A 12940-nucleotide genomic window follows, 5' to 3' on the forward strand; every position below is an offset into this window, starting at 1 on the left:
GTGTCTGTGAATTTGCAGATTCAAGACCGTGACTGGCTGATATCCCATATGAATGTCAAGAGCCCACAGCAACGGGACTAAATACCAGCTTCATAATGCAAGTTGTGTCTCTTTAGGGTAGAGTATGTTTCACTCTCTTTGTTAGGCAATCTCGTCCCCAGTCCCAACTGCAAACATCAGTGAGTTTGCTAATATGAAAGAACTCTTTGTAAGTGACTGCCTTGTGCTTAAGAGTTCTTGCAACTATATGCTGGCAGTCAGGGAGGCCAGATTCCATAAAAAAAAAAAAAATCAAATGGAAAGATGGGACATTGCTTTTATTAAGGCTGATCGCTGCTGCCATATTAGCTCTTTGAGAGCCCTTTGGTGACCAGTGCCTTCAGAGCAAATGGCCTTTCTGTGCTTAATTGGTGAAAAGTAATTCTCCAAACTGGAAGTAAATAGAGGTGAGGAGATTTCAGTCACTGATTTTAGGGGTGGGGGGGTGATCCAAGGTCAGTGCTCATCGAATGCCCATCACACAGTGGTTTTTGTGGTAGGGATTTGTTTTTCCCTGAGGCTTCATGGGGGGGGTGCGTATGGCGGGGAGCAGGCTGGAAGGCTTGAGTGGCCATTGACCTCTTTTTGTTTTCCTTGAGGAAAGTGGAATAGATTTCTAGGATTTGAAAACTGAAAAGGACTCACTGGCCATCCATCCAGTCGAACTCTTGACATTCAGCTGAGGAAATGGGCCTAAGCACAGAGATGCCTGGCCCCCAGGGCCCCTACTCATTAGAGCTGAGGGACAGGACCAGAGCCCAGAAAGAGGCCAGACTGAGGTGTTCTGGAGCAGCGGCTGGGTGGGGTGGAGGGAAAAGAGAAGGTAGGATAATCAGAAAAATACTCAGGGAAGCCAAATAAGGAGAGAAGCCAAAGGAGGCTTGCACCAAGGGTGGAAATGGCTTACAACATAAATGTGGCCTTGACTTGGTGACCTTGTTCCCCCAAAGAGTTACCGGGCACCCACTGTGCACCAGATAGAAAGCCCTGGAAGGAGGGGCAGGCAGGAGGTGACAGGCAGAGACCTCAGAAAGATGTGAGTGCCCACCTCACTTGCGGTTATCCTGAGATCGTGTCTGGGAGCAGACAGAGGCCTGTTTCCCCGAGGAAAGGGAGTGAGGTGATCGTCGGAAGAGGTGACCTGAAGGGGACTACTTGGTCCTGTTCGTGAGGAGAGGCAGGGAATCTGTTGCAGGCTGAGTAACAGCTATAAGCTAACCTTAGTGGCTGTATTAATGTCCACCCCAAACACATTTGTAACAGCGCGCCTCCCCGTCACCAGTGGGCTGCAGTGTGACTCTGCCTGTCTTCTTGCAGTATCGGAGCTTCAGGAGGAAGGCATGAACGCCATCAACCTGCCTCTCAGCCCGATCCCCTTCGAGCTGGACCCAGAGGACACCATGCTGGGTAACTGGGTCTCTTGTTCTCTGGGTTAGCCTAATGCCTTCCGGTGGAGCCACCCCCACTGACTGCCTTTTCCTTTTAAAGAGGAGAATGAAGTGCGAACAATGGTGGACCCAAACTCCCGCAGCGACCCCAAACTGCAAGAACTGATGAAGGTAAGAAGAAATCAGGAGGGGTGTCAGCTGCCCCACCCCACCCTGGGCTCAACAGGCGTCTGTAGACCACCTGCTCTGGACAGGCAGCTCGTGGTCCCATAGGTGGACATCTCAAATTTAACAAAAATGGCACATGGCAGCTGCGCAAGGAATGGTGTGGATCATAAGTGCCAGAGAAGTTAGTGCAGATGAGCTCACATTTGCCACGATCTTCAGGTTCACACAGTCTTTCTGCTTTTCTCAAGGGCCCTCAAAGGCACCCTGCAAAGTAGGACTTCATGTGATCCCCACTTACAGGTGAGGAAAGTGAGTCTTAGAAAAGCCAGTGGTTTGTTTATGGTCCCAGCTGAGTAGAGATGGAATTCAAACAGAAGTAGATAGGATTGAATTACATCATGTACGTTGTGCCTGCCAGAGGGGCTGGCATGTGGTCATCCCCTAAAAAATGTTCATGCCATCCCCCTTTGGATTCCCCATCCTGTGTTTTTCTTCATTAGCTTCTCCAAGCTGCAGTCAAAACAGGACAAAAAGGCACTGGACGCCAAAGTGCTTCGTCCAAAATGTGCATCAGATCTCTCATTTTCCTGTTCAAAACCATGAGTGTAGATTCCTGCCAACTGAAGGTTGAGGCCCATGCTCCTGAGGGTGGTGGTTGAGGTCTCATGCTCTAGCTGCCTGTTCCACCTTAGATTGTCCCTTTAGAGTCACCACCTGATGACTAGTTACCACTACTCAGACACCTCTCTGTCTCCTTCCCTAAATGATGAGCTTCTCAGGGTTAGAGACCGCCTCTTTTTTCATCATTGTACCCCAGGATCCAGCACAGAATATGACATGGAGCCCATATTCATAAATGCTGGGTGGGTGGGTAGGGGATGTGTGGGGGATGGCTGGATGGTGGGAGGGGGGAAGGGTAAGGAGGGAAGCTCCTACCAACAGTAGAACAATATAGAACAATGTGCTGTGAAGGCCCGGGCTTCCCCCAGGTATGGAAACCCAGCCCAGCTACAGCCCCTGTAATAGAGGCGATCTATTTCTGCTAAGTCAAAGAAGTCAAATACACAAGGTGGTGTTCTTTGTGATTCCATTTTTACAAAATTATGGTGGTTGCCTGACACCGGTCCTCAGGGAAGGGGACTGACTGAGCACAAAGGAACCTTCCTCTGCTGAGGGAACAGCTCTGCATCTTGGTTGTGGTGGTGGTGGTTACACAACTGTGTACAATGACCAAAACTCACCAAACTGTATCTTTTAAAATGAGTTAATTTTACTGTATAAAAATAATAAACAAACGACCTGAAAAAATTTAAAATAAAAGGCAACAGACTTGAACAAGCTTCAGTTTCCTTACCTGAAAAATGAAACGAATACTCCCTCCCTCTCATGGGTGTTGTGCAGATTAACTAAAGGAGATGCCCGTGGAATGGCTCTGCTCGGTGCTTGAGGCAGGGCATGCTCAGGTAATGACAGCCGCTGAGAGAGAGCCAAGAGAGGAGACTGCACCGGCCCCACCGAGAGGTAGTTTGGGGCCAGGAGGAGAACAGTCCCTTAAAAGGGGACGGACAAGAGTTCGGTTCTGGTCTCTGTCCATAGTCAGCAACATGACCTTGGCAAATACGTTCACTTCTGTGTCTGATCTCCCCTCCTGAACATAGGAGTGATAGTAACACCGGGCCAAATGTCATAATGGGGGAAAGCTTTATTTATTCATAATAATATTCATATTTATTCATAAGATTTACTGAACATTTGGCCCTTGCCATATGTGATTCTTTTCTGCTACCTCAAGTGGGAGGTCTTTTCCTCCTCCATTTTAGAGGTGGGCCATCAGAGGCTCAGAGCAGAAACTAGCCTGTCTTAGATTCCTAAATGGCACAGGTACACACAGAGGTCCGTAGATGACAGAGCTACAAAAATCAGTCAGTCAGTCACTAACCCTAGTTTGTGTAACTCCAGAGTCAATACCATTGCCTGGTACTAGCCACACACCCAAACACTGTGTGAATGTCGCTTGCCATTGGGGTAAGGAATGGTAAGGGGCCAAAAAATAGCAGGGACACTGGTGTCACCAGCACTAGAAGCACTTATACCGGAAGAATAGCAGGGCCCCTAGAGTTCACACTGCTTTGTATCCATCTACTGAGTCACATGGACAGTTCTGCTGCTTTCCAAATCTGAAGTTCATTTAGATTTTAATTGTCCGGGATAAGAAAGCTGATCTTTAAGAAAATACCCATGACTCTTCTCTTATTCGGTCTCTCTCCCTGTAGGTATTAATTGACTGGATTAATGATGTGCTTGTCGGAGAAAGAATCATCGTGAAAGATCTGGCTGAAGATTTATACGACGGACAAGTCCTACAGAAGCTCTTTGGTGAGAAGGGGGTTGAATGTTGCAGTGCAGAGCTTTGACCGGCAGGTGGATGGCTCACAGATGCCTACTTAGGAGTTGTGCTCAGCTTACAGATGCTCATGTGCAGTGGACTAGGACTGTGCAGAGTGTGGGATGACAGACCCGTGGAGCCTTTAGATGTCCTCCTGCAATCTGTTCTGCCGGAATGAATTGCAGAGGGAGGTCAACGACCAGATGGGGCTGCTCCCCCTCCAGTTGAAGGTCATCAGCTGGGTAGATGAAAAGACTCCACTGTATACTGGAAAACATGCCTTACCCCCTCTAGAAGATTGGGCATGTGTGGCCTCTGTAGGTCTATTTACGTGTGTCGGGGGGTAAGTGCATGTTTATATATACCTCTGTTACCTCTGGGCATGTGTGTGTGTGTGTACCTATGAATATGTGTATGTGTTTGTGTGGATGTATGTATACCTCTGTGATCTGTGGACCTGTGTGTGTGCCTCCGTGTATCCCTCTCTAGGTCAGGTGCGAGTATGTGGGAACATGTGCCTCTGTGATGTTCGGCTTCTGCGTGTCTAGGGGTGTTGTCTCTGGGAAGGTACGTTCCCCTTCAGTGTTCCTGTGGAAATATAAGGCCTCCAGGGGGAGAAAGGCAAATTCCGGGGTGATCTTAGTGTTGAAAGGCCAAATTCAGCCTGAGTGAATTTGGGCTTTTCCTCAACTGTTCCCCATTTTCTTTCTCGTCCAAACCTCCGCTCCAAGTTCTAGACTTCCATTCCTAGCTGCCCACTCAGCTGTGCGCACCTCACGCTGAGCTCATCTACTTTTCCAAAGATGTTTCTTGCCCTCTTTGTGACCCCAGATATGTGGGGGGCCTCCAGGGCTCGTTTCTTCTTGCCCACATTGTCTCCTGCATCCATCCTCCCTGCCATTTTCACTTGTCTGAACTCCTGAAACAGCTTCCAGCCTCACATTTGTGCCTCCTGGCTCACTGCCCCCAGCCCACGGCACCAGCAGAGGAGGCTCCTCAAAACCCAAGTCTAGTCTTTCCAGTGCTTGCTCTCCCCTGCCAGGGGGACCCAGGTAGGCCCTGTAGCACCACATTCAGACATTTCCTCAAGCGACCCCCAACTATCTTTCAGCCTCAGCTCCGGACTCCCTCACACGCATGGCTTGTGCAACGTAAAGTGCCTAGGATCATGCCTGACGCGCAGTGAGTGCCCCGTCAAAGTCTTTCATCCTTTTCATGAGTACTGGTTTTAGTGTTTTTGTGAATACCATTGCTACGTTACCACGCACACCTATTAACATCTCTATACTTCCGCCCATGCTGTTCCTCCTGCCTCGGGCCCTTCTTCCCCACTCCGGCAGGGCAAACCAATCTTGGGGTCCGTAGAGCGTGCCTGCCTCTCGTACCTCCAACAATCACATCTAGAAGTGATGGTCATGCACCTTCTGTGTTCCCTCGGATATACACGCGCATACATACAGATGTGTATATAATATACATGCCTTTATTCTATGACATTCCATGTTGTTTGTAGCTGTTCAGGGAAATGTCTGTGGGCTCCTCAAGGGCAGGAAACACCACATCGTACTTAATATATTCAGGCATCTCCAGGACTTGCAGTTTGCCTGCCACATGTGGTCAGGCACTTAATCAATGTGTACTGAATGAATGAATGTTATAAAATCTAGTCATTTCTAGGAAGCTAAACTGATATGGTACTCAAACATCAGTATTAGCCAGTGTGAATATTTAAAGGCTTGTAAATGCAGCTCAACACAGGGAGGAAAAGGCTTTGGCACATGTCTGTGTGGAAAAGCTGAGAGCCTCAACTGAGCCTCTCTCTCAGTGACTGCAGCTTTTACCTCCCCAAGCAAATTTCCTGTCAGGATCTAAAAGTGTCTCAAAATGCTCTGTGTGGGGCTTTCAGGGCAAGGGTGGAACGTGGTCATGGAGTGATGGAACTTGGTCGTGAGGTAATCTTGCCTCTGCACGTGGTTCCAGAACCGCCTAGCATCACGTCCGTGGAGTCCTGAGTCAGGCACAGGGCAGTCACATTCGATTATTATTTCAGATCTCAACCTTCCTGTTGAAAAGGTCATGCTGCTTTTGTCAACCTAAGTTTAGACCCTTTGTAGGTAGATGGCTGGGCGCACATATTAAAAAGCTACAGGCGGGATAACCAGGTGGAGAGAACCAGTTTGCAGGTGAAAATATGCATCGGGAGCTCCTGGGAGGAGTCAGTCTGGAGATGGAGTTTGGGGTGACCCCTCCAACCTCGACTTCCCCTCTATTTTGCTATCTTCCTCTTTCCCAGCAAAGTTTCTCAAAAGAATATTTGGCACTGTTGTCTACTCTCCCACCACTGAACGTGCGCCCCTGAGGGACAAGCTGGGTCCCACCCCAACCTCTCCACCAGCTTTCCCTTCTGAGGCCACCAGTGTCGATTCCGATGACCTCCTATGCTGTGGCCTCTGACACTACTGAAGGTCTCATCCCCCTGCCCCAGCGCAGGGGCTCCCGGGTTCTCATGCCCTCCTGGTTCTCTTCGGCTTCCCACACACCCCACTTCCCCCGACTTCTTGGTACACTTTTCATCTCTGCATCCTGATGGGGACTCCTCAGTCTTCCCTGCGTCGCCCCCTCCCCTCTCTCTTGATCTCACACCCTCTTCTTGGGTGTTCCACCTACTTCTGCGTTCCAGGCATCACCTCTCTGAGGATCACTTTCTGAAGCCATAAGGTACTCCTCTGCCTTCCAGGCATGCCCACCTGGGTGTCACCCAGGCACCTTGGAACCAACCTGCCCCAAACTGACCTGCTTCTCTCCCCTCCCCCTCCCCAGCAAAGCCATTCTCCTTTCCAGAGGAATGAATGGTGTCACCACCACACAGACAGTTGCTCAGATTAAAAACCTAGGAGTCCTCCTCTCTTGCTCCTTCTCTTTCATCGCTTATATTCTGTTAGTCACAAATTGTGACAACCGCACTCCCAGGTGCAATGTGTCAAACCATCCCATTTCTCAACCAGGTAAGATGTGTGAAGCACTTAGAAAGTACTGGCTCCCTCCATGCTACGTTGGTGGAACGTTCCAGACCCGCCGCTGCCACCATAACTTCTCTGGCTCCAGAAAATCCTTTTCTCCATGGCATGCTGCTTCCTGCCCTGGTAGCCTTCTAAGAGCTTCCAGATCCTCTTTATATTTTACAATTTGTCTTAACACTTCATAGGCCATTTGTCAGTAGGTTTTGTTTTGTTTTGTTTTTTCAACTTTTATTTTGAACTAATTTTAGACTTAGAGTTGTAGAGGGAATGCAGAGTTCCTGATCCCCCGGCCTAGCTCCCTCTATGCTAACATCTTACCCGACCCCAGTACAAGGACCCAAACTAAGAAATCAACCTCAGCACGATGATTAAGTTACAGAATTTATTTGATTTCACCAGTTTTTTACATTTGTGTCCTTTTTCGGGTCTAGAATCTAATCCAGGATCACACACCTTGCTCAGTAGTCATGTCCCCTCCAACCTGTGACGGTCTTTGCCTTTCCTGTCTTTCTTGACCTTGACACTTTTGAAAAAGGACTGATTATTTTTTTAGACTGGCTCCCAACTTGGGTCTGTCTGATGTTTTCTGAGGATTAGATGAAGGTTACATATTTAGGGGAAGAATACCACAGACGTGACGGGTCCTTCTCAATGTACTGTATCGGGAGTACGTGAGGTTAGCATATCTTATTACTGGTGAGTTAACCCTGATCACTTGGTTAAGGTGGTGTCTGTCAGAGTTCTTCACTGTGAAGTTACTATTTTTCTCTCAGTGATTCATGTATTTAGGGGCAGGGGAGCTAATTTAAGATTATGCAAATATCTTGTTTTTCCTTAAATTTTCCCCACTGATTTTAATTGTTGGAGCATATCTGCCTCAATTATTACTGTGGTTGGTCCGGTGGAGATTTTCTATTTTCTCTTCATTCCTTCTACATTCATCCATTCATTCATTTTTTTAGGGAGAGAGAGCACGTGTGCGGGAGAGTGGAGAAGTGAGGGGCAGAGGGAGAGAGAGAATCTCAAGCAGGTTCCACACCCACCATGGAGCCTGATGCAGGGCTTGATCTCATGACCCCAAGATGATGATCTGAGTCAAAATCAAGAGTTGGATGCTTAACTGACTGAGCCACCCAGGCGCACCTCTTCCTTCCACATTTGTTAATTGGAATCCTTCTGTTTGTTAGGAAAAGTTGCCCATTTATTTATTCAGTATATTAGCATGGACACAAGGGTATTTATTTTATACTTTAGATTATAATCCAATATTACCTTTTTTTTTTTTTTTTGGCTCCTATATCTCCAGCTTTGACCATTGGGAACTCTTGCAGGTGGGCTCCTGGCCACTTTGGACATGCCACCACATGTTTTTTGTTCTTAGCACATCCTTACTTTCTGGCATCATGAGATGTCCCGGACTCATCTTAAGTTTTACTTACTTTCCACAGAGCTCTGATTTCTTTTGTTAGAAAATGGTATTTAGAATCAATATCTGGGCATATGAGAGAGAGACTTTTTAACTTGCTATTTGTAGCACACATAAACATCTATATGTAGGTACGGTACTATGACCTGGGAGTTCGAAGATGAACCAGGCATGATCATTCCCAGAAATACACTTTCAAATTGTACTGGGGCTGGGCATGGGAGTAGGAGGGGCTGAGGTTGGGTTTAGGAAACTATGAAACACTGGCACTTAGAAGAAAGAAACTATGAAACACTGGCACTTAGAAGAAAATGGAAATACCACAGGCATGTCCAGGAGTCTGGATGTGCCAAGCGAGTCACATCTCCGGAGCAGGATATGGATCTGTAATCCAGGGAACCAGGTTGATGACCTCATGGGGCAAGGACTCAGAACCTAGACGTGACCAAGATCTGGAGGCAAGAATCTCTCGGCAAAAGGCTGTGTGTATTTTACGGTCTTGGTGAAAGCCTGAATAGGTGAGCAGCACTGGCTGGGAGTTCTCTGACCACAAGCTCTGTGAAGGCAGGGTCATACCTGGGTCTCCACTGCACAGCCAGATGCTCCTTGCTCAGCAGCATGGTCTGCTCTGCTTGCCTTTCTCAGAGACCCCAGGCCTTCTTTCTGAGCTGCCTAACCCAGCAGCCACTGTTCCCTGGGTCTTGCCTTGGCAGCATTTCCAAATTTAGGTTTTCCTGAAAGCAGATGCTGGGACAAGGACATGGGTGGAGGAAGTGTATATGAGAGGGAATCTCAGAAAGTGAATGATCAGGTGGGAAACGTAAGAAGGGAAGAGGTAGGCCCGTTTGAGGGCGCATTCATAAGGACGGCGGCTCTGTTTGCACCCAGCGCTCAGTCCTGCAGTTTTCCCTCTGAGAAACCAGATGACAACACACCTCAAGTCATCCTTCCCAGGACAGGGACCAGAGGCATTTGCCCTCTGCCTCCCGTCACCCGCTGGGTGAGGACTGCCTGTGTAAGAATTAAGGGCCTCCAGGTTGTACTCCTGCCGGAGAAGCTCTTGGGCAGGAGAGCTTTAGGTCTGGAGATGGAAACTGATGGTGTGCTAGGCACCATCTGCAGGTGAGCCAGGGAGCCCTGGGAAGGGGCATCCACAGCATCCAGGAAGACGAGAGGGCACACATCTGCCTTAGGAGCTGCTCCTCCTGAGCCTGGCTGTTTGTACCCTCGGTGCTGCTGCCAGGGAAAATGCAGATGCTGGCCACCTGGGCCTGCCCATTTATGATGCCACCCCACCCTCTCAAGTCTCTCACACCAACAGCTCCGGCCCTTCCCACACCTCAGGACAAAAGCTTGCTCTATTTGCATCCCCAACACCTAGGTGATAGATAGGACCGGGAGAGGCAGGAGATGAAGGATTCTAGAAAAATGCTTGCACAAGATAATCGTTTCATGTGAACATAAGCTTTCCTGACTTGGGATTGCTCTGTGAGTTTCCTTAGGGTATTTAACTGATTCTTATCTTTAAACATGTGCATGTCCTCACCTGTTTTGAGGGATGAAAGTCATGAGGCTCTTCCTTCTGATTTTCCCAGTAGCATATGGGAAACAGGAGATCTTCAAACATGAGATGGAGAAGGGTCCCTTGGACATAAAGTTCTGCAGGAGGGTTTTTTTGTTTCACTTTAGAGTGTGTGTTTGTGTCTTTGTCCCTGATAGACGCTAGAGAATACATCTTACACTGACCTTACACTTGTCAATTGATAGTCATTAAGCAACAACCATTTCATTTGCTACATGCTAACTGCTGAGTTTAGGGATATAAAAGTAAATGTGTTGCAGTGTAACATAGGATGTAACACAGTGCTTGATAGTAGCGAGGGCTGTAGGATATCGAGTAGTTGTGGAAGGGTGCCATGAAAGAGGGGGCATTTTGAATGGGGCCTTATGGAAGGAGAATTTCAGCCAGGTGTAGAAGGAAAAGAACATTTTAGTCAGCACAACAAAATGTTGCTGGTAGGCCCCTGTTGATTTCAGGGTGAGTGCAGGGAGAGTGTTGTGCAGACAAGGAGTACATGGGTAGGTGATCATCAAGATTGGTTGTGTGGGACGTGTGGCTGACACAGACGAGACACGGATCTTGATTTCTTGCACCGTTCTCCAATAACAGAAACCAGCGTATGTGGAGAATTGGCAAACTTTAGTACTGGAGGCTCTTGCAGTGCCAAAAAGAGGGGCTGAGAAAACCTATTTATCTGTGGGGCAGCATGCTGAAAGTATTCAGGACCAACCTAAAATAGCCCCAGTAGCTAATGATGGAGTAATTTGAGCACAATAATGAATGACAGTAGAATTGTAGTCCAAAGTGTAAAATCAATATCCTTAAGTTCATATTGTTATAAATAGCTAAATAAATGAGAGGAAAGGGACAACTCTTCCTCACTGAATAATTCTAAATAATTCATGTATTTACAACCCCCTCAAAGAAGTAAAAGTTAACTCCCACCCTTTGAGTAGACTGCATTTTAGTGACTGGCTTCCAGTGATTATAGTATGGAGCTGGGGGAGACAAGTAGCTTTGCAATAGAGAAACAAGGTACAGACCCTGCTTTGACCAACTGATCAAGCTCAACATCACCAATGATAAGTCATGTTGATAGCATACACCCTGGATACGATGCAGTGAAAAGGGCACTTCACTTCTGTGGTCTTCCTCCCCAGAGCCCATAACCTCAGTCTAACCATGAGAAAAACATAGGAAAAACCCAGTGTGCCTCAAAAATGTCAAGGTCATGAAGAGCAAGGAAAGTCTGAAAACCTAGAACAGAATAGGGGGTGCTAAAGGTGACAATGATGAGTAGGTGTGGACAGAAAGTCCTGTACAAATGTCAGTTCAGAAGTTGTGACAAATGTACTATAGTAATGTAAGATGTTAACAACGGGTGAAACTGGATTCAGGATATGCAGGAACTGTCTGAAGTATAATTTCAGCTTTTCTAGAAATCTAAAAACCATACTAAAATGAGAGCGTTAAGGAGGGCACATGATGTGATGAGCACTGGGTGTTATATGCAACTGATGAATCACTGAACACTACATCTGAAACTAATGATGTACTCTATGTTGGCTAGTTGAATTTAAATTAAAAAAAAAATTTAGAGAAAGAAGAAGAGCCTGCATTATAGAGAATCTTGAACAAAGAATTTTAGACTGCATTGGGTGGGTAGGCAATGGTAACTGCTGATGGCTTGTGAGCCAAGTGACATGATGAGAAATGGGGCTTTTGAAGGTGATCTAGGAGCCGTAGAGGAAGTGGAGGAAATACCAGCAAAGCACCTCCTTGTGAGGTAATGATGACATCAAGCTAGAGGGGGAGCTGTATAGATGGGAAAAAGCTTCAAGAAAACCTAGCGATGTAAGGAATAAACAGCTAAAGGAAACCAGTGATGTTGAATGGGGATGACTATGTGAATCCCAGGAGGAGCAACATCTTGAAGGGTTTGATCATACTGGTTTTGACAGTCACTTCCCCACACCCCAAAGTATGTAGGCAAGTAGAAGCTGTGAAAGACTGGAGGAGGAACGAAGAGGACAGGAGAACTAAGTTCCAATCTTGCTTCTACCACTAAAGCATTTCTCTGCAGCTCAAATCACTCTTCTGTAAAACCAGGACGATGGCCTCTACAACCTTCCAGCTGAGCTAATACAGTACCACTAGCCACATGTAGCTATTAAAAGTAATCAAAAGTAAAAATGTATTTACTTACACCAGCTACACCTCAAGTGCTTGAGAGCCACATGTGTCTAGTGACTACATTTGGATGGTGCAGAAATGAATATCTCTGTCATAGCAGTAAGGTCTTTTGGACAGCATGCTCTAAGGTCTTCCCACTAAAATAGTTGTTGATTCTAGGATACTTGCAGATAATGTATACTGCTATTCTTAAAATGGAGGAAGCATTTTCTGGCCTCAAGCTGGATGGCGGTCTTTTTATTTTATTTATAAGTAGTAGAGAAGCTCTCTAAAATTTCTTACTAAGTCAAAGTGCAGAACTGTGCATATAGTTTACTGTTTGTCTGAGTTGAGGGACACATCTAATGCTTGAGTATGTAGAGAACATCTTTGGTAATAGTCACAATTAACTGTCTCTGTAGGGGAATGGAACCAGGGAACTTGGGACTACAATGGGAAGAAGGGACTTAAGTTTCACAGCTTGAATTTTTTCCATGTTTGTATATTATCAATCTCATTAAAAAAATACAAGAGTTATATATATAAATGTCAGTAGCAAATGTGAATTATTCTATCAGATGTCAAATAATCCTTGATACATTTCAGCAGCTATCCCAAGTGACACCGTAAGAAGAGGAAACTACCTAGCTATGATAAAGATGAAAACTAACAGTGAATATATTAAATAGTGACATATCAAAGACATGGTCTTAGGAACAGAGATGATGGCTCTCACTACCATTATGTTTTGGATATATTACTTAGTGTAATAAGAAGAAA

The 12940-nt window shown here is 46.5% G+C and overlaps 1 protein-coding gene across 1 annotated transcript in view; it reads left to right on the top strand.

Moving 5' to 3' along the window:
• Positions 1-12940, top strand: part of PARVA (parvin alpha) — a 167468-nt gene that overhangs the window by 97381 nt on the left and 57147 nt on the right. The window contains exons 2-4 of the mRNA XM_027579312.2: positions 1357-1446; positions 1528-1598; positions 3869-3971. Coding sequence (XP_027435113.1) covers positions 1357-1446; positions 1528-1598; positions 3869-3971 — 264 coding nt within the window. The remainder of the gene's footprint in view (positions 1-1356; positions 1447-1527; positions 1599-3868; positions 3972-12940) is intronic.

This window comes from Zalophus californianus, chromosome 11, assembly GCF_009762305.2.
Source record: "Zalophus californianus isolate mZalCal1 chromosome 11, mZalCal1.pri.v2, whole genome shotgun sequence".
NCBI classification, from domain to species: Eukaryota; Metazoa; Chordata; class Mammalia; order Carnivora; family Otariidae; genus Zalophus; species Zalophus californianus.